The 25,574-nt window shown below is 39.5% G+C and overlaps 1 protein-coding gene across 2 annotated transcripts in view; it reads left to right on the plus strand.

Annotated features, from left to right (window-relative positions):
- Window positions 1–25,574, plus strand: part of Abca13 (ATP binding cassette subfamily A member 13) — a 440,297-nt gene that overhangs the window by 82,827 nt on the left and 331,896 nt on the right. For both annotated transcript variants that reach the window (XM_060365661.1, XM_060365662.1), the window contains exons 16-19: window positions 8,092–8,206; window positions 8,856–13,610; window positions 16,063–17,847; window positions 19,977–20,086. In XM_060365661.1, coding sequence (XP_060221644.1) covers window positions 8,092–8,206; window positions 8,856–13,610; window positions 16,063–17,847; window positions 19,977–20,086 — 6,765 coding nt within the window. The remainder of the gene's footprint in view (window positions 1–8,091; window positions 8,207–8,855; window positions 13,611–16,062; window positions 17,848–19,976; window positions 20,087–25,574) is intronic.

The following is a 25,574-nucleotide window of genomic DNA, read 5'->3' on the forward strand; positions in this document are numbered from 1 at the left end:
TTGTGGGCAGCAGAAGGATGGATCCTGTTTTTATATCCATTTTGTTAGTGTGTGTCTTTTTTTTTTTTTTGGGTAAAGAGAATTGTATTTTCTGCCATGTCTTCCATACCCCCCCATCTTCTGCTTATCTTCCCTCTTATCTTCTTCCTGCCCAAGATTTTTTTTTAATTTTAGTTTTTTCTTATCAGTTACATTTTATTAACTCTGTATCCCAGCCGTATCCCGCTCCCTCATTCCCTCCCAATCCCACCCTCCCTCCCTCATCTCCACCCTGCCCCTTTCCAAGTCCACTGATGGGGGAGACCTCCTCCCCATTCATCTGGTCCTGTTTTATCAGGTATCTTCAGGACTGGCTGCAAAGTCCTCCTCTGTGGCCTAACAGGACTGCTCCTCCCTTGGGGGTTGGGGAGGTCAAAGAGCCAGCCATTGATTTCCTGTTAGAAATAGACCTTGTTTCCCTTACTATGGGAAACCAGTTGGTTACTGAGCTACCATGGGCTACATCCGAGCAGAGGTTCTAGGTTATATCCATACATGGTCCTTGGTTGAATGTCAGTCTCAGAAAAGACCCTGTGCCCAGATATATTTGGTCCTTGTGGAGCTCCTATCCTTTCCCCATCATACTAACTCCCCTTCTTTCATATGATTCCCTGTACTCTGTGGAAGGTTTGGTTATGAGTCTTTGTATCTGCTTTGAAAACACTGCTAGTTAGAGTCTTTCAGATGCCTTCAGTAGAGTGTGTGTCTTTTTATTGGGGAATTGAGTCCATTGATATTGAGACATATCAATGACTAGTGATTGAGTGATTGTTAATTTGTTATTTTGTTGTTGTTGTTGATAGTGTGTGTGTTTCCCTTTTTTGGTTTTTGCTGGTATGAGATCATTTTTTTTTTTGCCTGTATTTTCATGGCTCTACTTAAATCTGCATGGGCTGGAGTTTTCCTTCTAGTACTTTCTACAGGGCTGAGTTTGTGGGTAGATGTTATTTAAACTTGACTTTGACATGAAGCATCTTGTTTTCCCCATCTATGGTAATCATAATATTTTTCTGAGTATAGAAATCTGGGGTGGCATCCATGGTCTCTGAGAGTTTGCAAGACAAGTGTCCAGGCCATTTTGGCTTTTAGAGACTGAAAAGTTTTTCACACTTGAAAGTCAGGTATAATTTTAATAGGTCTGCCTTTATATGTTACTTGACTTTTTTCCTTGCAGCTTTTAATATTCTTTGTTTGCTCTGTATGTTTAGTGTTTTGATTATCATGTGGTGTGTTGACTTCCTTTTCTAGTCCTATCTATTTGGTGTTCTTTAAACTTCTTGTGCCATTGTAGGCATTTCCTCCTTTAGGGTAGAAAATTTTTCTTCTATGATTTTGTTAAATATATTTTCTGGGCTTTATTATTTTTTAAGTGTTTTTTTAAAAAATTATTTTCATTTTATGTGCATTTGTGGTTTGTCTGCATATATGTCTGTGTAAGGGTATCAGATCTTGAAGTTACAGACAGTTGTGAGCTGCCATGTGGGTGCTGGGATTTGAACCCAGGTCTAATCTAGGAAGAGCAGTCAGTGCACTTAACCACTGAGTTATCTCTCCAGCCCCCATTTTTTGGGTTTTAGAACTTGGATGTTTCTCCTTTTCTTTTTCATATTTTTTTTGGATTTGGTCTTTTCACAGTGTCTCAGAATCCCTGGATATTCTGTGTTAGGTTTTTTTATTTTATTTTATTTTATTATTTAATGTTTTCCTTGACTGGTGAATCTACTTCTATCATATCTTCAACCCTAGAGAGTCATTCTTCCATCTCTTGTATTCTCTTGGTGATGTATGTATCTGTAGTTACTGTTTGCTTATCTAGATTTTCCATGTCAAGAATTTCCTCTGTTTATGTGTGTGTGTGTGTGTGTGTGTTTATTTTTACTTTTTTTCCTTTATCTTAATTTTTTATGGGATTTATTTATTTCCTCCATTTTTTTGTCTTTTCCTTGATTTCTTTGAGAGTTTAAAATTTTCTCTTTACTGACCCCTATCATCTTTATAAAATTGATTTTAAGATTTGTTTGTGTGTATGTGTGTGTATGAGTGTGTGTGTGTGTGTGTGTGTGTGTGTGTGCGCGCTCCATCCTCAATGGAGTATGCAGAACTTGTTGTCTTAGGATATATGGGCTTGGTGGTGCTATTTTGCCCTGGCTGTTATTGACTGTACTTTTACAGTGGGATTTAAGCATCTGGAGTTGGGATGATTATAAGTTTAAGTGCTGACTTCTGAGTTTGTCTTTGTTGTTCCTTGGTTTCCATTTCCTCTTTGGTCTTCTGTTTTGTGGCCTGAATTTCTAGCAGCCAGCATGGCTTTGGATCCAGTAGGGTATCTTTGATAATGTAGGGGGCTGGATTTCTGAAGACTAGCTTGGTCTTTTGTGTAGCAGGGGGTCTCTGTTCTTTTGATTGGTGTGTTCTGCACCTGAGTAGTTAGAGTCTGTTCTTCTGACTGATGTGGCCTGCACCTGAACAGTGGAAGTCTGTTGGAATCACAGTCAGGGGTCCAGCAACAGGCAGGGAGTGGGGTGGGATGGGTGGAGTGTTGAATGGGTCTTTGGGAACTAAGTCTATCTAGGGAGTGGAGCAGTTCAGCTGGCAGGCAGGTCGATCAGCCATTCTTTTGACTCACACAGAAAATATTTTTACATGATTTTGTTTTTGCAACTTTAAATCCTATATTTTCTTCTTCATTATAGAACTTCTGTTAGCCATTAGTTGAACCTCTTATAATATTCTCTTATTTTGTAATATTTTAGGATGATTTTCTGGTACATTTCTTAATTTTATTTAAAACATCTTTAAGATTTTTCAACTTTCATGGTTTGTCAAGAATTGTGCTGGTAATTTGATGGGAATTGCATTGAATCTGTAGATTGCTTTTGGTAAGATGGCCATTTTTACTATGTTAATCCTGCCAAGCCGTGAGCATGGGAGATCATTCCATCTTCTGGTATCTTCTTCTAATTCTTTCTTCAGAGGCTTGAAATTTTTTTCATACAAGTCTTTGACTTGCTTGGTTAGGGTTGAAAGAAAAATTCTCAACTTCATATGGAATAACAAGAAACCCAGAATTGCTAAAACAATCCTCTACAATAAAAGATCTTCTGGAGGTGTCTCTATCCCTGATCTCAAGATGTACTATAGAGCAATAGTAATAAAAACTCCATGGTACTGGCATAGAAACAGAATGGTGGATCAATGGAACCAAATAGAAGACTCAGAAATAAGCCCACATACTTATGGACATCTGATCTTTGACAAAGATGCCAAAACCATACAATGGAAAAAAGACAGCATCTTCAACAAATGGTGCTGATCTAACTGGATATCTACATGTAGAAAAATGCAAATAGATCCATACTTATCACCCTGCACAAAACTAAAGTTCAAGTGGATCAAAGACATCAACATAAAACCAGACACATTAAATTGGTTAGAAGAAAACGTGGGGAAGACCCTAGAACTCATTGGTACAGGAGAGAACTTCCTGAAGAGAACACCAACAGCATAGGCTCTAAGAGCAACAATCAATAAATGGGGCCTCATGAAACTGAAAAGCTTCTGTAAAGCAAAGGACACTGTTCTCAAAACAAAGCGACTACCTACAGATTGGGAAAGAATCTTCACCAACCCTCTATCTGACAGAGGGTTAATATCCAGTATATATGAAGAACTAAAGAAGCTGAAAAGCAACAAACCAAGCAATCCAATTAAAAAATGGGAAACAGAGCTACACAGAGAATTCTCGATAGAGGAATATTGAATGGCAGATAAACACTTAAAGAAATGTTCAACCTCATTAGCCATCAAATCAAAATGACCCTGAGATTTCACCTTACACCCATCAGAATGGCCAAGATCAAAAACTCAAGTGACAACACATGCTGGAGAGGTTGTGGAGAAAGGGGAACCCTTCTCCACTGCTGGTGGGAACGTAAACTTGTACAACCACTCTGGAAAGCAATCTGGCACTTTCTCAGACAACTAGGAATAGCGCTTCCTCAAGATCCAGCTATCCCATTCCTAAGCATATATCCAAAAGAGGCTCAAGTACACAGTAAGGACATTTGCTCAACCATGTTTGTAGCAACTTTATTTGTAATGGCCAGAAGCTGGGAACAACCCAGATGCTCCTCAACTGAAGAATGGATACAGAAATTTAATTGAGCCAGCCAGCTGTATCAAGGATATTACTTTTATCCTTGATAATTTTTTAAAAAAGCTTACTTTACCAGGATTTTTTTTTACAATGATCCTATTTAGAGGTATCTAGCAAGAATTGAACATACATGTAAGAGATGCCACTTCCCTATTCCTCTCCAGTAAAATGAGCATCTAGATTGAACTTTTTTTTACAAAAAACAGTAGAGAGGTTTACTGTGAAGAATTTTATTTTCTTCTTTTGCTTAAACATTTCTTTTTCACTGCTTTTTTTTCTGATAGTATCAATCCATTTCTTTTTTTTTGTCTTACATTTTTTAATTAATTTTTAAAAATTTACTCACTTTACATCCTTATCGAAGCACCCTCCCTCTTCTCCTCCTGGGCCCTACCCTACTACTCCCTTATCCTCTCCTCTTCAGTTAAGGAGAGTCCCCTGCCAACCTTTCCTCCCTGGTATATCAAGTTGTATCAGGACTAAACACATCCACTTCCACTGAGGATCAACAAGGCGGCCCAGCTATGGAAAAATGCTTCAAAAGCAGGCCACAGAGTTCATGTCATAGACAGTTCCCAATCCAGTTGCTAGAGGACCATCATGAAGACCATGTTGCCCACCAGCTACATGTGTGTAGTGGTCTTGCGTTCAGTCCATGCATACTCTTTGATTGGTGGTTCAGTCTCTGTGAACCCCCATGGACTTTAGTTAGTTGACTCTTTTGGTCTTCCGGTGGAGTTTTTGTCCTCTCCAGGTCCCTCTATCCTTCCCCCAATTCTTCCACAAGACTCCCTGGGCTCCACCCAACGTTTGACAGTGGGTCTCTGCATCTGTTTCAATCAGCTGCTGGGTGTAGCCTCTCAAGAGACAGTTATGCTAGTCCCCTGTCTGTAAGCATAGCAGAGTATTGTTAATAGTGTCAGTGCTTGGCTCTCTCCCATGAGGTGGGTCTCAGGTTGGGCCAGTCATTGTTTGGCCCTTCCCTCAATCTCTGCTCCATCTTTATCCCTGTACACCTTGCTGTAAGGGTAAATTTTGAGTCGAAGGTTGTATGGGTGGGTTGGTGACTCCCTCCCTCCAGTGGAAGTCCTGCTTGGCTTTAGGAGGTGGCTACTTCTAAGTCTCCATGATCCTGGTTGTTAGGTGTCTCAGCTAGAGTCATCCCCATATCTGCCCAGGAGCCTACCTCATCTTGGGTGTCCAGCTTGTTCTAGAGGTGCCTCCCACCATCGTTTTCCCTTCTCTCTTCCAGCCTTCCCATCTTTCAACTCCTTTCTCTCCCCCCACCTATACCACCCTGAACGTGCCAGATCTCATCTGATCAACCTATTTTTTATGCAATATCACACACCTCTGACATAATTTTCTGGAGTGCTTTCATTTTCCTCCCATAGATACTGAAGTCACTTTAGTGGGAATTTGATGAGGCATAATGAATGTGAGTCTTATGCAATTTTACTTGAGAAATGGATGCTAAAGAGGTTAAATTGATTGCTTAAAGTTAGAAATATTTTTGTTTAAAAAAACCCATAACAGGAAACAGTAAGATCTGGAGAGGACAGGAACTCCACAAGGATTGCAACAGAACCCAAAAATCTGAGCACAGGGGTCTTTCCTGAGACTGATACTCCAACCAAGGACTATGCATGGAGATAACCTAAGACCCCTGCACAGGTGTAGCCCATGGCAGTTCAGTATCCAAGTGGGTTCCATTGTAATAGGAACAGGGACTGTTTCTGACATGAACTGATTGGCCTGCTCTTTAATTACCTCCCCCTGAGGGGGAAGCAGCATTACCAGGCCACAGAAGAAGACAATGCAGCCACTCCTGATGAGACCTAATTGACTAGGATCAGAAGGAAGGGAAAGAAGACCTTCCCAATCAGTGGACTTGGGGAGGGGCATGCATGCAGAGGATGGAGGAAGGGAGGGATTGGGATGGGAAGAGGGAGGGAACCACAGGGGGGATACAAAGAGAATAAAGTGAAATTAATAAAGAAAAAAAAAAGAAAAAAGTACCAAAGGGGGGGACCCCATAACAAAATAAGAGAAATTCAACATATATAAAATTTTATGTATCTATGAAGCATTGTTATCATGCCTTACTATCTTTTTGATTTTTTCTGACCCATAAATAATTTATGGGTGTGTTATTTTATTTTCAAATATGTGGGATTTTCAGTTATATTTCTGTTACCGATTTCTAATTAATTCTATTTTAGTCTGTGAATACTCTTTATACCACCAGTATTGTTAAATTTTTTGGATTTGTTTTAGGGTTTAAAAAACTGAGTTGTTGGTAATTGTTCCATGTGTCCAGGAAGGGAATCAGTAGTGCTTTCATGCTGTGTGAAATGGTTCTTGAGGTGCTTTACGTTGTTAGCAGAATTATGCAAATCCTCCCTCGTTGCTGATATTTTGTCTCCATGTCTAATTATATTTCAGAGTACAACATGAATTAGCCTATTTATCTTTGTGCTTTGTTTTTATTTTCTGTGTTTTAGAATTCTGCTTTCAAGTGTTGTGCACATGTTTGGAATTGTTTATGCCTTTAACATTTATAAAATGCTGGCATTGTTACCTGAATTCTACATTGTTTGATAAGTTTCTTTTTTATTAATTAATGTTGATAGTCATATATCCTTTCTTATTATTTTTTCTTTATAGTTTAAATATATTTCTTATATATAGCATATGGTTAGTTCTCATTTTATCCAGTCTGAGAAGCTTTGCCTTTTAAATGTGCAAACAATAGACTGTAAATTGAGTAACACAAAACGTTTTGTGTGGTTCATGTTCTTCCTCATTGCATCCTGTCCATTTATTTTGACTAATTATTTTTCTCATCATATTTCTTTCTTTGTATGACTGGAATTTTTGGTTGGATGCCAAATACAGATTTGATCCCTATTCTGTGCTAACTATTTTTCATATCGCTTGGTCCTTTAAGGCCCTAGGATTGCTTTAAAATAGGTGCGTTGAACCTATGACTCGTAAACAGCATGTATATCAGGCTAGCCATGACTATGACCTAATATGTTTGCAGATGACAACATTATATTACAATGTCAAGAGGCTGGATACCTGTGCTTTAAAGATTCATTACTCAGCTTAGTCATCTTTAGAGATTACCTATAACCACTGAAAATCCTTTTTTGTTTAAGGTACTAGATAGTTGATGAAATTATAAAATGTTCCAAAATAGCTATGAGCATTAGAGTATATTCTTGTTATTGTGTGATCACTAAACAAATATCTTTAACATTTTTTTGGCTGACGCATCCTAGTCTCAAGCAGTGTCTTCACATGCACAATTAATTCTCATCTGGACACTAGAGGGACACATACACTTTGCAGATCCCTCCCTGGCATTCTTTCTTTCAGAATCTAAGCTTCCACCCAACACAGCAAGTCTACTGAGCCCCAGTCCACTTCCTCCTTGTACATGGTCCTAGAGTAGCAGTTCTCAACTTGTCAGTCATGACTCCTTTGGGTCACATATCACATATCCTGCATATCGAATATTTACACTACAATTCGCAACAGTAGCAAAATTGTAGTTATGAAGTAGCAACAGAATAATTTTATGATTGAAGGTCACCACAATATGAGGAACTATTTTAAAGGGTTGCAGCATTAGGAAGGTTAAGAGCCACTGTCCTAGAGTCTCTCTAAAGCGGTAGGCAGGGATAATCATGGGTCTGCTCTTGCTTGCCTTTTGTCTTTCAGGAACCAAAGTTCTGCCTTGCTAAATGGCTTACAGTGTCATCAGAGCTGGAAGCAGATGTCAAACCACAAGTTTCCAAACCTCCTTTGCTAATTTTTCAAACGTACGAGGTGATCTGCTGTATATTTTGCTTGATTGTTATACTCAGCTTGTTGATGTTTCTTTTTAGCTTTCTCTGAGGACTCTCCTTGTTATCCACAAAATATGGATTGGAAACTCGTCGTTGATAATTATTTTGTATTTTTCAATAACTTGAAGAAGTCTCCAATAACTTTCATAACCAAGTAAGTCTAGATTCAACTTTCAGGTATTAACTAGCATAAGGAAATGTCAATCATTGGCAACATTATTTGATTGTTATGAGCTCAATTTAAACATTGACAGTGCTTCATATCAGGAATCTCGTATTTGTCTATTAAGTGTGCAACAATAAGAATAGAAGTTTTCTAAAGAACAGCATGAGTTATAATTGATGATCTAAGAATAAAACATTTCTTTAAGAACGGCCAGACATTACTTGGCACTTCAACCATAGGGTCAATGATTCCAGTTGGGGTAGTTGCAGAGGCTTTGGGGGAAAGTTGGTCTTTCGAAGTAAATATGCACAAATATTTCCTACTTTTCTCTATTATCACATGTTTTGAGATGGGTTTTTAAATGTAAGGGTACTGATTTTGTGCCCTGTTTGAATCACTCATATTTGTGCGCTGTGAATTCTTTTTGATAATAGGAAACAAATTTTACATTAACTGTATGCTGCAGTGGTGGGATTTCTAACATACTAATAGATGGTCAGATTAGTTTGACATGAAGTTAAAAGTGCTTTGTTTAGAAAATGTTCCATTTTGATTACTATGAATGATTACCATCTTAGAAATTTGAGATGCATTAATTTTTCTTTCTAACACTAAGACAATTCTGTTTGTATTACAGGGCTTTAAATTTCACAAAACACCATCTAGTGGTGGACAATAAGCTGTACACCCTTGAAAATGGAAAGATGAACATTCTCCTGTCATGTGTGGAGTTTTTGGAAGAATTATTATTATCCATTCCTTCTGGCTCATTCACTGATCCTGAATCTCACAATCTCTCTTCTCTCGCTGAGCTTCTTTTGAACAGAAGTATTTTGTGGATACATCATTTAAAAAGTTTAGAGAAAAACCCACATGACAGTGATGCTCAGAAACTTCTGAAATTTGAGAAACTGGTCATTGAAAAACTTCAAAGTCTTAAAAAGCACCGGATGCGGAAGGAATCAAAAAATATTTTGAGATTCATAGAATTAATACTTCTTGAAATTAATCCAGAGCTGCGAGAATTCTGGCTCAATAGCATTTCACAAGAAGAAAGAGCTAATATTGAAATCTTGCCCACACTTGTAGATTTTTCTGTGCCAGAATATGAAAATATTCTTGGCAAAATATTTAATTTCTTCCAATCATTCCATTCTGGTTGGCCCAAATCGCCAGCCATGAATGCAGACTTCATACGTTTAAGTGAGGCTATAGTACATGGTCTCTATGAATTTAGCTTTTTGACACAGGAACAAGTCTCAATAGCCCTGGACACCATCTATGCTCTGCAGAACATGTCTAAGCTTTTTACAACCCTTTCTGAACCTCAAAAACAAGAGCTGAATGACATTTTGACTCATATATACATGAGCGCCTTCAAAGACAGAGACACAGCTGCACTTCTGCAGACGTATTCTTCACTTTATCAATATCTTTATAAATTCTTGAACATTCTGGATAGACAGTCTCTAATAACTTATCTCACTCAAATCTCTAGACAGATTTTGGACCTCATAAAGCGATTTAATATCCAAAACATCAATAAAGCACTTTTGCTTTTATCGGAGACAACAGAAGCTCTTGGGACAATACCTGAGGTATCTTACTGTCAGCAGTTGTTTTCAATTTTAAACTTTTTAGAAATTCAAGCTCAGTCCCTAGTGTTGACGGAGGGAATAGCACAGGGGGTGATTCATGCTAGTTTGACAGGTCTCAAGCAGCTGTTTGCCGTGGATGAAGGCTTTCGTGTTTCTTTACTTCAGTATGTCAATCAGTTCTTTAATGGTACAGCAGAAACCCAATTGCCGAGTGAATGCTTCATTCTGGAAAATGCAACCATTTCTTCTGTGATTTATTCAAGAAATGAGGGGTCTTCCCTTCCTTTTTCATGGACACAAGTTTTGTCAAACCTCTCATTAAACGGCAGTGTGATCAGTGAATTCACGGCCATTCACTGTACCCTTTCATGGATTCAGACATGGACTGAGATTTGGGGAAGCATTTCTCAAATATTCAAACTTGACCTGAGTATTTTTACTCCTCTTCATGTTGGTATCACTCAGCTTTTGGATGAACTGGAAACTGATGGGAACATTTCTAAAAACTGCCAAGGAATAGTTCCCACATATCATACTGCTAGAGTCCTATTAAATTTGTTTAAAAATGTAACTCAGGAGAATGGATTTCATGACTGGGATAGCCTCCTGCATCTCAGGGATCTTTGGGTAGCATTGAGTAATGAATTAGTTGCAGTACAATCACTTAACCTGGACCAAATAGAGAAATCTTTCATCACCATGGAAACTTCCCTGCACCAGCTGAAGACATTTCCAATGAAAACAAATGCAAGCAAGGAGTTCTTATATTCCCTGTTTGATGTTTTCATTGAGTTAAGCAAAGCCTCAGACTATGTGGACAGAAATATGGAATTGATCAATAACTTTCTTTCAAATGATCTCACAGATCATAAAGCCAAATTTGCAAGTGTCATAACTGAGCTAAGAAAAACAATATTATTTCTTAAGAATGTGTCAGAGGATAGAACTTTATTGTCATGTGCTAGTATTTTTCAGAGTGTCACTGAGTTGATTTTCAAAGATAACCTATTACCTGTGAATACTTCTAAGAAGCAGGCACATATTCTGGCCATGTTAAGTTCCATATTTTCATCAAAAAACATAAGTAGCAGCTTGGAAGGATGCATTGCATGGGTAGATCTCATAGACCATCTGTGTATGATGTATAATTCAAGTTCCTCATCCAGCCATAGTCACAGCATGTTGGGAAGCTTCGAGGATATGGAGAACAAAATGAACTCTGCATTGAAAATTTTAACATGGGTGCTAAGTAAAAAGGTACCCATTTGTCCATTAAATGAATCAAATATAAACTGTGTAAATATTTATCTGAAAGACATAACTGACTTTCTAAATATTATAGTTACTACAGGCTTGGAAAAAGAGAAGGTCCCTAAATTTGAGATTTTATTGGCTCTTTTCAACGATTCCACAAAGCAGGTAGACATGATCATCACCAACTTAACAAAAGATCTTGATTTTGCCTCCCAGTATGACTGGAAGCACTTCAAGGACTTACTTCTAAGACCCATAGGAATGTCAGATGACATTCATGACCAGTTTCAGAATATTTGGCAGCATATTATAGCACTGGGGAAGGAAATGCAGAAACTTTTAAGAGGGATCTTCCATAATGTCCTCAGAAACAATTCCTCTTCTGACACTGAAACAATGTTTACTGTATTCTCTACCAGCCCAAAGGAAAAAGATATAAACCATTTAGGCAACTCAGTTTACCAATTAGCTAATTTCTTTGCTCTTAACATAACTAATGGTCCTCTGAATTCATCAGAAGTAGTTCCATATGGAATACTGAAAGCTGTGGGTCTTGGTATCCAACTGGCCCGGGATGTGTTCAACTCTTTAATGCCTGCTGTCCATTTCAATATTCCACGAGATTCAGATCATGCTCAAGTCTTAAAGAAAGTGACATCTCTCATGCATTCCCTCAAGAAGGCAGACGTAGAGCTCTTAGTAGGCCAGTTTGGGCAAATCGCTGAAAGCCTAATGAATTTCTTTAAGAACCTCAGCAGATCAGGCATCGACAGTTTAGGGGTCGATATGCTTGTTGGCTTAGTGGAGAAGTTTGTGGACAGCTCACATTCATGGAGTGTCAGTCACCTGCTGCGTCTCTCCCGTCTGCTACCCAAAGAAGTAGTGAATACTGTGTTGGATGTGTATTATGCTCTTCCCCACATTGCAGGCCTCCTGCAGAGAGTCACAGATAAAAACATCACAGAGAGCCTCAAGGATGTCTATAACTTCACTCTTCTTCATGGCATAACCATGTTCAATATCACGAAGGAAGACTTTGCCGATGTGATTAAAACTCTTCTGGACACAGTTGAGTTGGTATCAGATGAACCAGCTGTTGTTTCAGAGGTTTTACTGTGCCTTCCCAAGGTCTGGTGCTCAAACCACACAACCTTCCGGCTTGAGGAAAACCTTAAAGTAGAAGGCTGTAATGTCCAGGAGCACAGGTCTTCTTCATTTTATCACATGGTGACCCGTATACTAGATCTTCTTCATCTGCCACCCCCAAGTGATTCCCAATGCATAAATGAAAACTCTGAAGGGGAAATAACCAGGAAAGTAGTCTGTGTGATCCATGAGTTGGCAGACTGGAATTCCATTCTCTTGGAGCTCTTGGAGATATTCCACATTAAAAATTCATTTGTGAAAACTCTGCAGGGATTTTGGCATGAGGTATTACCGTTTGTGTCACCTTCTGGAAGTCTGGGTATTGGCAGCACCCAAGAACTCTGTCCTAGTGGACCCATAAAACAAGCTGCTTTGCAAATCATAGAGAAATTAAAATATGCCAATTTTACAAAACTTATACTGGGTGAAAACATTCTGGACAAGTTAGGTAAATTAGACAAGATTCTTAACATTACTAAAGGCACAGAGAAATCTGTCCAAAAGAATGTTTACTTAAATTTGGAAAGAATATTCAAATTGGTTTCTGCTGTTTGGAGTTTAGGAAATAGTGCTCATTATCTTCTGTCTCCAATCATGGTCTCTCTGAATGCAAATCTTACAGATAGGAGCTCAGATGCATTATCAAGTTTAATGAGAAATGATAAAGCAACTTACGACTTTGAAGAACTGTGGTTGGACTTTAAACAACCCACCAAAGACCCAGCCAGTAACTTAAGTCTAGGACAATTACTTTCGGATATTAACAAAAAGATCCAAGGCATAGCTCTTCAAAACACAACTATGCAACTCTCTCAAGTTCTGAAAATCCTGGATTCATCACCACCGAAGACAGCAGAAATTATTGAAGGTTTTCTATTTCTCACAAAACATTGGCTTCATGAATATGAAAATGAAGATTACTTAAGGTTAATGCAAAGACTACTCAATGCCACTGCCAGTGAAAATTCAACTGATGTAACTATATTGGCCAGGGATCTTACTACCTATTTGGACTATCTCAGAAACAGTTCTAAAGAAAGCAATTTTGACGCTGGCTTCTTCAGCCATATGCTAAATCAAGAGCAGCTAACTGACTTTTCAGCTGTCCAGTTGCTTCTTGAAAGCATTGTGATGAATTCGGTTCGTAACTTTGCTGAGCTTTCTCAGGAATCAGCTCCAGGTTTCAGTGGCACCTACTTTCAAATAATGGATTTCATTAATCTCATCTTGAATCATATCCAGTCCAAAAATGGTGGGGAAGCAGCAGGAATCACAGAAGATTTCCTGAAGCAGCTTTTGGAGATATTACTCTTACCTTTGCTAAATGGAATGCCTGAAAATAAAATATCACTTCTCCTGAAAGACTTCCGTAAAGATGTCATTGCAGAGATGAGGTGAGTGTACCTTTGTTTCACAAAGTCATGCTGGTGGAGCATCCCAACTGGTTCACTGTCTAGAGTAGCGAACTGTCTATCACTGCTCCTGTACCTAAATTTGGAATGGCTTTTGAAGTGATTTTTGTCACAATGAGTGTTTTATGACAGGATTAAGGTAACAGAATTTCAATTCCCGCTGAACCAATAAACATTTAAATCTAGCCTCTGTTCATCAACCATATATTATTTTTTCAATTTGTAACATAAATACAAGAAATTCTTTCCTACATACAAGAGAAAAGTGTATTTTGAGTAGATTTACATATACATATGGTATGGTCACAGTTTCAATTGTGCTATTACCTGTCTCACCACAAACACAAGGTTAAATATTTCTTTCCAATTAACCTTTGTATCTGAAACCATTAAAATGGTCATAGCATCTCTAGTCACAGTCTTCTGCAATCTCTCTGAATGTTAGCAGGGAAAGTTCTAGACAGAAATTCCCATTACTCTATGCTGTTGTATTACTTGGGAGACGCCCAGGGAACAATGAGTATAGCAAAGATACAGCACAGAAAGTTGGTTCATGTGACCATGAAGACCAGATAAGTGCATTTAACCTCAGAGGGGCAAGGTTCAGGGAGGGACAATCAGAGCAGCAGGAACACCTGCTGAGCTAAAGTTTGCAATCCAAGGAGGTGGTCAGTAGGGGGATCCATGGGACAAAAGCTGCCTACCTTGCTGCTCCTGGGGTCTCTAGCACAAGGGGTCTCAGAGACTCTTATATGGCCTTCTAACTGACTGTGGTGGACCTGTTTAAGATAGCTTGCTTTCTGAATATCCTGAAGTCAACTCACTAAGGACTTTAAACACTTTTTCAAGATTCCTTCTCAGCATCTTAGGTTAGTTTTGGAATCTGTAGCTGCAAGAAGGTATATTTGTGTTACAAAATGGCCACTACCTTCAATTCAGTGCTTTCAAGAGGGTCTCCTGTATAGGCCACCCAACCAGACACTGTAGCAAAGGACATGTTGGAGCTATTGTGCAGCCTCACCAAAGAGACATATGACAGGCCATTTCAGATGGACTGAGCAATTTGGTAGTACTTTTAAAATTCAGAACTAGTATAAATAGGCTTTCTACTTTTTCAGATGTTAACAGATTATATCGAGAAACATTGTGTAAGCCTGGTGTGGTGGGCAACACCTTTAATCCCAGCACTGGGGGAGACAGAGGCAGGCAGATCACTGTGAATTCAAGGCCAACCTGGTCTACAAAATGAGTCTAGGACAGCCAAGACTATACAGAGATATCCTGTCTTGAAAAAGCCAAAAAAACAAAAACAAAAACAAAAAAGAAAAAAACCCCTCCCAAACAAACAAACAAACAAACAAAGAAACCAAAAACCATTGTGTAAGGAGACTGCTGTTTCTCATTTTCTGTTACCCTCACTTCTCCCCTCCCCCCTCACTAAACCCCTTCTTTCTTCCAACAAGTCCTCTTCCTGTTTACACTTTTAGTGTGTTTGTGACCTGCTTCACTTAACTTGGTTGCCTATTTGTGCATGGATGGGAATTGTCGACAAATGCAGGTGTTTCTGCAGCCTAACTACACGAGAAGAGTTCTGGCATAGAATGTAGTACATATACAACCTCAATTATAAGAAATTTCAGAGGATCTTGGCTTAATATTCACTCTGATCAGAGTGTGAGGCTCCCTGTGGCTCTTCAGCCTTGTGTCTGGTACTGTTTATATGAACTCAGATCTGTGAATCTGGTGAGACTATGGCAGAATCTCATTATAATTTTAAACGTCATTTTCCTAAAGTTGAGAACTTCAGAATATATGAGTTGGTCCATTATGACTTTTGTCTTTTGCAAATGGCTTTCTTTTTCTTCTTTAAGTTCTCTTTAGGTTTGTGGGTCTCCTCCATTTGTCTTTCATAGTTGTAACTTCTTAAAAAAATATTCTTGATACTAGTTTACAGTTAAATATGTTATATATATATATGTATATATTATTGAAGAATATATCCTTCAATTATCTAATTGGTTCTTCCCCTTTCTTTATGGTTTTTATTGTTGAAGGGCATTATAAAATTTAATGTAGCCAATTTATTCAGATTTTCCTGATTTGTACAACTTAATAACCTTCTTATGGAAGTAGAAAACCAGAACTACTATATTATCTTTCTATATTTCTTTTCTAAAAGCAAAAAAGGAAGTTTTTCAGATTGTTACATTCAAAGAATCATTGCAACATCACCTATGAAATTTCTTTACTGCTTTTGTTATTTGATAACAAAGTGTCAGGCTCTATCTGGAGTTATTTTTGATTTTCGGCACTCCATTCAATATCATCATTCTATGATACTATTGTAAAACAAATAAAATCATGATATCCCCATGTTTTAATCTTTCTGTTACTAACTTATGAAACATGAAATTAAAAATACATGAATTTTCAGTTTTGTCCCCAGAGACAAAATTCTTGAAGTTCTGAAACTGGATCCATTCCTTACCTGGATGAATGAAAACTCAACGATGAACATTTTCTCAAGTTTGAAGACTATATATCATCTGATTAAGAACTCATTTTCATTAAACAACAGAGAAGTCTCTGGAGTTCTGACAGATTTTTCTCACACCCATCCAAGGGAGAGCATGGTTAAAACTGACACTCAAGGCCATTTGGACTTTTTCACAGTAGTAACACAGTTTCTCTCCCAGTTTAATAATTCTGAGAACCTCTCAGAATTCAACCAAAATCTCAGGTCTGTTCTCCACCGTGTACAAGAAAGTTCTGCAGACATGGCCACTATTATGGACATTCTCTTATACTCACCTACCCAGGCCTGCCGCTCCTCGTCTCCTCTGCACCAACACACCATGGTTGCTAAGCTAACTGACTTGCTTTCTGTTGTAAATAGTTCATTCCCTCTAAGAAAAAGAGAAACACTGGAATCAACTATGAGGTTATTTGGTGCCATTTCCCAAGTTGGTAAAGAAAGTCATGTCTTGGCACCTGCCTTAGAAATATCTAGAACTCTGACTTTGCTGGTGAACAACACTGCTGAACTGGCTGGTCTTGCCTCATCAGTGGACTCCGTGGTGAGACTTCTCAATCTAGCCAAAAAGGTTTCAAAAAAGATAACTACAATGTTGGGAAACTTCTCCATCTCTAGCTCAGAGGACTCCAGGAAATTCTTTGACATTTTGTATTCCATCATGCTACAAAATGTTCAACATAATGTGAAGCAAGTAACTTCTTTGAAAAAAGTAGACCCTTTCCTATTCCAGAAGACAAAGGATTTGTTGATACCATTTCTTGACTTAGCCTTCGGGATGATGGGAGTCACACCTAATACATCAGAGGACTCTGATATTTTGAGTGTGTCATCTATCATATCTTCATATGTCAGCCCATCCAAAGACTTTTCTGAGATTTTGGAGGAAATGGCTGAAAACTTAATTTCTATAAAAATTGGGTTGAGAGATTTGGAGTATCTTGCAGTGGTGGTTAAAAACAGGACTCAAAACTTTTCTCTTGATGCTGTTAATTTATGGGAAGAAATTCTAGATTGTTTAGTCCCTATGAGTAACATCACCAACCAAATGGATTTCTTGAAGCTTCAGGAGCTTTCTTCTACCAGTCATCCTCAGGTCCTGAGAAAGGAAGGAAGTCATGACATAATCCATTTTTTGGATGTAATGTTAACAGATAACAGCACAGAAAGAGAGACTTTCTTGAAAATGGTGATTAATCTCACCTTACAAGCTCTTTGGAATGGCTTAAAGGAAGATAACTGGGATATTTTTAATCTCCTGTTGACATTTTCCCAGCATCCAAATGACCTTTTAAATACCATAGAATCAGTTGTAGAGGCCTCTAGTGAAATTAACAGTGACTATGGAGATGATTTAAGCCAAGATTTATTTTCCGATTTGTCATGGGTTCAGAACACCAGTCGCTATCAGCTCGCAAAGTCAGTCCTGATTGGTCTCAGCAGAATAGCCCTCTCAAGGGAAGAGCTGCCCCCCAACAACACCCAGTGGACACGTTTCATGCACACTTTGTTTTTTTCTAATTCAGCCACTGATCAGAATGTCACAGCAGCAACAGATGGGAAGAACAAGGAAGAAATGATGGCAGTTCCTCATAGCTCTGAACAAATGTCATACTTCCAGAAATTCCTGAAGGCACTATTTGTATTGATCGAACACTGGCAGAGAGTACCACAAGCTGATCAAAGGTATTCTAAATCCCATTTTGCTTAATTTATTCCTTACTGTAGTATTCAAGAAGTACTCACATCAAAGCAGAGCAATCGGCTTTTCTCAATCTCAATTTTCATCACACTCTGAAGCCAGCATCTACACACAGTGATCCAAGTCAACAATTTCTTTTCCCTGTTTGCCTCATTATTTGGCATTCAAGTATGATTTGGATTCATTAAAAAATATTCAGAAGTAAAAGCCTTACACTCTATTTGAGATTGGATATATGCATAGCATTTGAGAAGCTAGGTTGACCATTGCATTTCTGTATGTATTGCAGCAGTAACACTACTTTTGCCTCACTAATATGTATAGTTATTATATGACAATAAAATAATAACATAATGAATTGTAAATTAGGGATGAGTCAGGTGTGGTGAGGCACGCCTGTAATCACAGCAGTCACAGGTACCATTATTGGGTATGTAGTGATGAGTGGGATCTATCCAGTTCAGTCACAAGATTATGTTTGCAGCTTTAACTAACCATAGGAAAGGAAGAAGCAGATAATGACTCTTGTCCTCCTTAAACTCATCTCTAAATGATGATTTGCATCTAAGCCCTCCCATCCCTTAAGCTCACAAACCTGCCTCAGCCTCTGGTGTGCTAGTGTTAAAGGGATGTGTATGTGCCACTTAAAAGCTCCATTATCACCAAATCCAGCTCTAACATTAGTCTGCTGCTTTGGGCTAAAAGATTTATGCATTTTGATGTACAGGACCCCATGATGCTCTTCCTGCCTCAGCTGTGATTCCTGGATGTGGCAAGGCTAGCTATACTGTGGTCCTTGCCTGTTCACTTTCCTCTCAACCCCACGTGGCAACTTAGAGGTGTTATGTAAATACTGCCTCATCTGCTACCAGACAGGCTAACCTACTTCCTGTTAGTTCTGTTGCCACAGAATTGTACTCTGAATATGATCATGTTTTTTTAAATGGCTTGGAATGATGTGTCCTTACTTGATGAAACAGATGTCTCATTATTTCAAATTTTAAATGCTGGCTTCAAGAGCCTCCTGCTTTATCTCTGCACTGTCTTTGATTCTAAACTACAGTGCTTGAGTGTCCTGTTCTGCTTGGCATTTCCTTTCAAACGGGAGGTAATCTTGGCCACCTCTGTTCTGTAAGCTCGGCTTTCAACTCACATTTTCAGTTCTCCACAGATAAAAACTTTCACTATTTGTCTATATACACTCCTCTTTCCTTCCTTCCTTCCTTCCTTCCTTCCTTCCTTCCTTCCTTCCTTCCTTCCTTCCTTCCTTATCTCTCTCTCATCCTGTTCTTTCTTGAGATAGGCTCTTGCTGTACAGCCCAGGCTAGCCATGATCTCAAGAGGCAGTCTACTGAGTTCTGGTATTGTAGGTGTGTACCTCAACACATTTCAAAAATTTACTATATAAATTTTGATTGTGATATATTTATGGAAACTAAATAATTTTTGATATATGTATATATATATATATATATATATATATATATATATATATATATATGATTAGTACCCAGCCTCCAAACATTGAACCCATTTCTTCTAGTTGTTTTGAGATTTATAAGGTGTTACTGTTAACTGTATCCATTTCATTGTGTCATAGAACACTAACACTTTTTGCTCCTAACTGGGACTCAGTCCTCTCTCTAATTATCACCCTAGTCTTTAGAACCATCATTCCATTCTCAACTTCTATGAGGCCAACTTTTTTAGATTCTACATGAATGATGACATATGATATTTGTCATTTTGTCCCTGACTTAATTCATTTAACACCATCGCCTCAATATTCCTACACTGTTAACACAAGAACAGGCTTTAGTCTCTCAATGGTTGTCATTATATTTTAACCACTTCAGTGATCAACTCTTGCATCTCAAGAGAATGGAACGAGAAGAAAATACAGACACTCAGCTTATTAGCAGCAACAATCAGAAGCAGAAAGCTGTCTAGAGGTCCTGCCTAGTTACCTCCACTTTCCCTTTGCTTGTACAAAGTAAACATGGTACAGTGAGGAGACAGCTCTTAAACAGGTTATAACTTAGCCCTTCTACCCTGCAACCATGCTTGGGGGTTACACACTTATCCAATAACACCGGGATCTGTTTTTCCTAAGTGTTTTTGAGATGTGTCAAGTTTTCCGGCAGCTGGAGAAGCCCTCGGAAGCTGTGGAGATGCTGCATAGAGTCGAGATGATGGCTCTGCGTGTGCTCATCATCTTTGCAGGTGGGATGCTTATGTAAGAAGCACTTATAATTGCCCTGGCCTATTTATCACAGCTTGGCTGTCAGAGAGATGCATGAATTGACTCTGAGTTTCTTTTAAAACAAAGCATAGGTTTCTCAGCCTACCTTTTAGTCCCAGAGAGGTCTGGTTCACCCTTCCAGCCTCAGTGACCCCTGCTTTAGTCAGGCTGGATAGCTCTTCCAAACCCTGTGCTTGACTCTCTGGTACTTGTATCTTAGCTCATGGAATATGCTTCCTCTGTCTTCTTTACTTTAACTCCAGCTATATTCTATGTCTAAGAGGTAGGGTTGTCTCAGATAGGAGTGCCAGTTCCCCTTGGGTTCATGAGCCATGAGACATTGTCAACCAAAGGCAATACTTTGTGCTTTTATTTCTTCTATCTCTGCCTCCTGTTAGAGTCACTGTTTCTTTTAGAAAGAAACCATGACCTAATCATTCACTGTATGCAATATTTGCATGGAAGTGCCACGTGGTCTGCATAGGAACCTGAATTCCCATAGCCTCGTACTTACTGCCTTTTCATTTCTAGTACTTCCTTTTCCTCAGTAGTTTGTGCCCACATTGTGAGCAGCATCAACCTTTGCATCTCCACAATACTGACAATAGTATTACACTACAAATAAATTCATTCATAGTAATTAAGATGAATGTGAATTAATGAATCCCATACTTGCCAGATTCATGGTGGCACATTTACTGTTGATACTGTCATTGAATGATAGTACCATTGGCTGTCCTGTAGAGTGAGTAAATTATTTCAGAGCTTTCTTCAACAGGTGAGCATACATTTGTAAGCACTTCTGAGTTCACATTGCTGTTTAAATAATTCCATGTGCACACGTGTAGCTGGCTTCCTCTGGCCCAATCTCTTCTACAAGTAAGCAGAGCAGAGGACTCAGAGATGTTTGGTGTTAGTAGGCACTGGTAAGATGGGCAAAGAAGAGGGGATCGAGGAGAAATGGGGAAATCAAGAATGAGGCTGAGAAGATCAAGAGAAATAAAGAAAAACAGGAGGAGGACCAAGATAGCTTTAACCCTTGGCTCTGTGAGCTCTCTCAAAGCTGTCCCTGTCACCATTGCTCCAGTTCATGTACACACCCTTCTACTTCTCCTGATGTATTATTAGAATCTTACTATTCTACTCTAGTGTTGCTCTTAAAACAAATGTTATTTTTTCTTTGGGAAGGTTTCTTTGACTTTTTCCATCTAGAATCCTGTAGTGGACCAAGCTTCTGCTTTGATGCTTGAACCTTGTTATTATGAGATTAATGACTGGTATATGCTAGATTTCTCATTAATTAACACAATCCTCTATCCTCAGCTTCCCAAATGCTGGCATTAGTGTTTTGTACCATGATGCTCAGCCTGTGTGCTGCTGTGAATGTGTTTTCCTTGATTGTGTGAACAGAACCTAAGATGCTGGCTGTGTAGTCTCTCATTGGATGAATGAATGCCTGAAGAGATGCCAGGAGCCCTCAGACACTCATGTTGCCATCCACGAGATTCCTACGTGTTCAATCTCTTTGTGTGGGGGTGTTGCTGTCCATGAGTCCTCCTATACATTCAGTCTGTGTGGTAACACTTAGCTAAAGAGACACTGGCAGGGTCGCCTGCCTACTCTCTGCTATTATTTGATGTAGGTGAATAAGCTATAGGGTTGAGGAAGACCACCCGAAGAGGAGTCTAGCTCACCCAGAAAGGGGACTATGGATACACACAAAGGTCCACCATCAGTGAGGAAGGATCACTAGCCTGGACTGACTGGCCTGTGTGGGTGGCCATGACTAGAATCCAGGTACATGGTAGAGCATTTATCTACAAGTGCAAGAAAGGAGAAATGAGACACATTCAGGAACCAGCTCTCTAATATTTTTTAAGTGCAAACTCATAAAATAATGCAAATTCTGGTACCAATCAGGGGTATTAGCTGAAGGAGGATAGTGTAGGTGAGAATTAAGGGTAGAAGAGAGAACACAATGGGAGATAAAACCAGAGTAGAGGCATGCCAGATGAAATGTGAAGGCTGAAGAGATGGGTCTATATGTTAACTGAAGAACCCTGACACAGGCACATTATACATTCAACTGATGTCTATAAATAGACTGAGTGGATCATTAAGTGAGTGCTGGCTGTGGGATAGGCACATAGGGGCCAGGCTGCTTCATTGGGAAGTAAAGGCAATTTAGCTCCATGTACCATGTGACATTATTGGCTAGAGTGTTTGCAGGCATATATTTAAAGTTGGCTTTGTTCAGTGACATCATGACAACTGCTGTACTGGAAGGAGAGAGAGCTTGATAACAAATAGGCTGAGTTCAGGGCTTCATGCCAGCTGACAGGCACAGGGCAGGCAACACAGTTTCTATGAACATCAAAGAAGGTGAGCTGACATCTGTTTCAAAGTTGAGAAGAATCAATAGGACGAGGATGTAAACACATGTGATCTCCCTGGGACCTTGCTGGGGACATGTATGTGGTGCACACACTCTGGCTCTTCTTCCCAGGTTCTTGGGCAGGCTGAAGGTGGGACAGCCCTCAGGTTACTAAGAGTTGGCTCTCTGGAGAGATATGGGAAGAACTAGCTCTGGTCTGCTAACTGACCTCTGTCTTGTAATAGGAATGTTTCTTTGAATGCAGGAATTGACTAATCTTTTGGATTGAAACATAAAAAAAGTGAGGAATAGAAAGCCCAAGTGATCATAGATGATGTAACTGAAGCCTAAAATCTGCTATGTAGGGGAGATCTATATCTCTGTCTTTTGACCTAAATTTCTATCTTCAACTGGAGCTGTCTATGAACATGGACTGTATTGCTGAACACCGAGTATTACATATGGAAGCACATAGCATGCCACTCAATAAAATCTCACCATGTGAAGACATGCCCAGGAATATTAAGTCAAATCTCTTTCTGCTTCTTCTCTTTCTGGCATGCAAAATTCAGCCAGGTTTGAAGATGCAATTATTTTGATATTTCACAGTTGGATAAAGTAATGAATTTTCAATGAAAGAAACACTTATCAGTACCTGGATTTCTATGTACCTTGCTATTCTGTATCACAGATGCTAAGTTAGTATAATATACATGAAATGGCATTAGAAAATCAATTTTTAGTTTTTATATTTCACTCAGGCATGGCCGTTGTTGAAGGTGATGCCTCACTTCCCTAATTAGAGAAGAGCCTGTTGTGTAAAGTAGGAGACCAGTATTGAACCAGAAGGTTCTCAGTGAAATAGGAGGTGCAGTGGACCTGGACAGGCAGATAGCTCATCCATCACACAAGGTGCCTCGCCATAAGTGATGGAAGTTTTGGTTTCTTTAAAAACTCAATTATGTTGTGTAAATATGTTTTTATTTTAATCCCAAGCATGGGATTTTAGTTTGGGCTTTAGTTTGTCCACAGCTGATGATTGCCTCCAGCAGGGGCATGGTCTTTGCCAGCTGGTAAAGGCCTGACTTATGCAGTAGGAGAGGGGCGTGGTCTAGGACTTTGTAGGATATAAATATGAGAGCCTGGGGAGCGAAAGGGTGAGGTGTGGCATGTGGCCATTTGGAAAGACCAGAGACAGATGGTGTGTAGCAGTTTGGAGAGACACTTTGTGGAGCAGCGCCCTGGGGAAGACTGCTTGCTGGGTTTGCTGTTGATGGAGATTGGTATAGTCCCTAAGGACCCATCGACCCTACACATCTGGGAGAAGTAAAGGGTCTGTGCCTCTCTCCCCATTAACTTTCTCTCTCCTACCTAAGTCTGGGGCTTGGATGGGAGAGGCTTTAGGGAACCCCAAATTAAACAGTTTAAAAATGAGCACAACAGCCATTGGCATTATTAATGTCATTGCTCACACGAACTTGGGTTCAGTGTCATTTTTTAAAATTCCATCTGGTGCTAAATATGACAGCAGGGATCATATCAGAAGATTATAGGGCTTGGAGAAACAGTGTGGAGATGTAGAGGGAGGTGTCAGAACTGGAAAGCCAGGGTAAATATATAATGTGTCTTCAAGGTCAGAAGAAGAAAAAAAAACTGTTGGTGGGCATTCAATTTAATGTTCTGTGTCACCAATTAATGACCTGAGGGACAGTGGACATGAGTCATACTTGGAAAAAAGAGTTCAGGGTCAGAGGTGGAGAAAGGTCTGTTTGGGAAGGGCAAGCATGAGGAACTAAACTCAGATCTCCAGCATTTATGTGAAAGTTGGTTGCAGTGAACCATGTTTGTAATCCTAGTGTGGGGAGGAGGCAGAGACAGGTGGATCTCCAGAGCTTTTTGGGAGTAACTAGTCAATCAGCCAGCTAGTTCAGTGAAAGCCTTTGTCTCAAGAAAAAAAAATGGAGAAGGGAAAAAAGACACACAACATCTACCTGGCCTCCTGTGTGGACCAGCACACACAGGAAGAAGTCAGATTCCTTCTCCAGCTAAAGAGACAGGTTAAGACTATAGGGCTTAGGGAAACAGTATGGAGATATAGAAGGAGGTGGCAAACCGGGAAAGCCAGGGCAGATATCTGTTGTGTCTTCAAGGTCAGAAGAGATACAAGCTCAGGTGGAAGAAACTGAAGTGAGGCTTTGAAGAAAAGAGAGGAGGAGGAAGAGGGCGCCCTGCAGGGTAGAGGGCCAGGTGCAAGCTAAGTTGTGGTTAGTGTCAAGACTGTTGTTAGATGTTCTTGTGGTGATGCATTGAGGGTTGAATGGGGGCAGAAGGAGGCCAGGTGGCCTGAAGCCTGGCACCTCATCTCATATGCACACTGTCACAACTAGATTTGAAGAAATGCAGAGCAAGGCCACCCTGAGTCCATAGCAGGGAGCATGGCAGAGTTATCATAGAGAGATAGCCAAGGCTCACACAGCTCCCTTAGTTCCCTTCCCTTCCTTCTTTTTCTTTCTTTCTTTTTTTGTATCTGCTTATGTAGCTAAGGCTGGCCCCAATATCTGATCCCCCTGCCTCAGCCTTCTAGATGCTAGGATTACAGGTGTGCACCACCACACTGGGATAGAGAGGAGCCTCTTCAGTTCAGATTTCTTCTCTTGGTATACTGCCCAGACTAAAATATTAAAAAAAATATTTGCAAGGATTATTTTTTGTCATTTGAAAAATCAATGATTAGTTTTATTCATAAAAAATATACTCTGTTTTCTATAATGACCCAGTATCTAGAAGGTACTTAGCCATGTGCCGAATGCCAAGCATACCTGGGAGCAGAGGTAAGACTCTGAAAGTGGGAAGTGTGCAAGTTGATGAGCTCACAGGGCCCTAGATAGCCAGGGAAGGAAAGGAAAGGTCTATGGCTGAGTCCTTAGAGGTAGCTAGTTGGAGAGGAGACAGAAGTCCTCTGAAGAAGGCACAGGGTGATGGTGGGAGCATGAGGAACAGAGCTTATGGGTGCTCAGGAGGTAGAGGTGGCCAGTGGCTGGAGAAGAACCTGGAGCATAGCATGGAACTTTTCCAGATATCCGTAACTGACCAGC

The sequence above is a fragment of the Meriones unguiculatus genome, chromosome 12 (genome assembly GCF_030254825.1).
Source record: "Meriones unguiculatus strain TT.TT164.6M chromosome 12, Bangor_MerUng_6.1, whole genome shotgun sequence".
NCBI classification, from domain to species: domain Eukaryota; kingdom Metazoa; phylum Chordata; class Mammalia; order Rodentia; family Muridae; genus Meriones; species Meriones unguiculatus.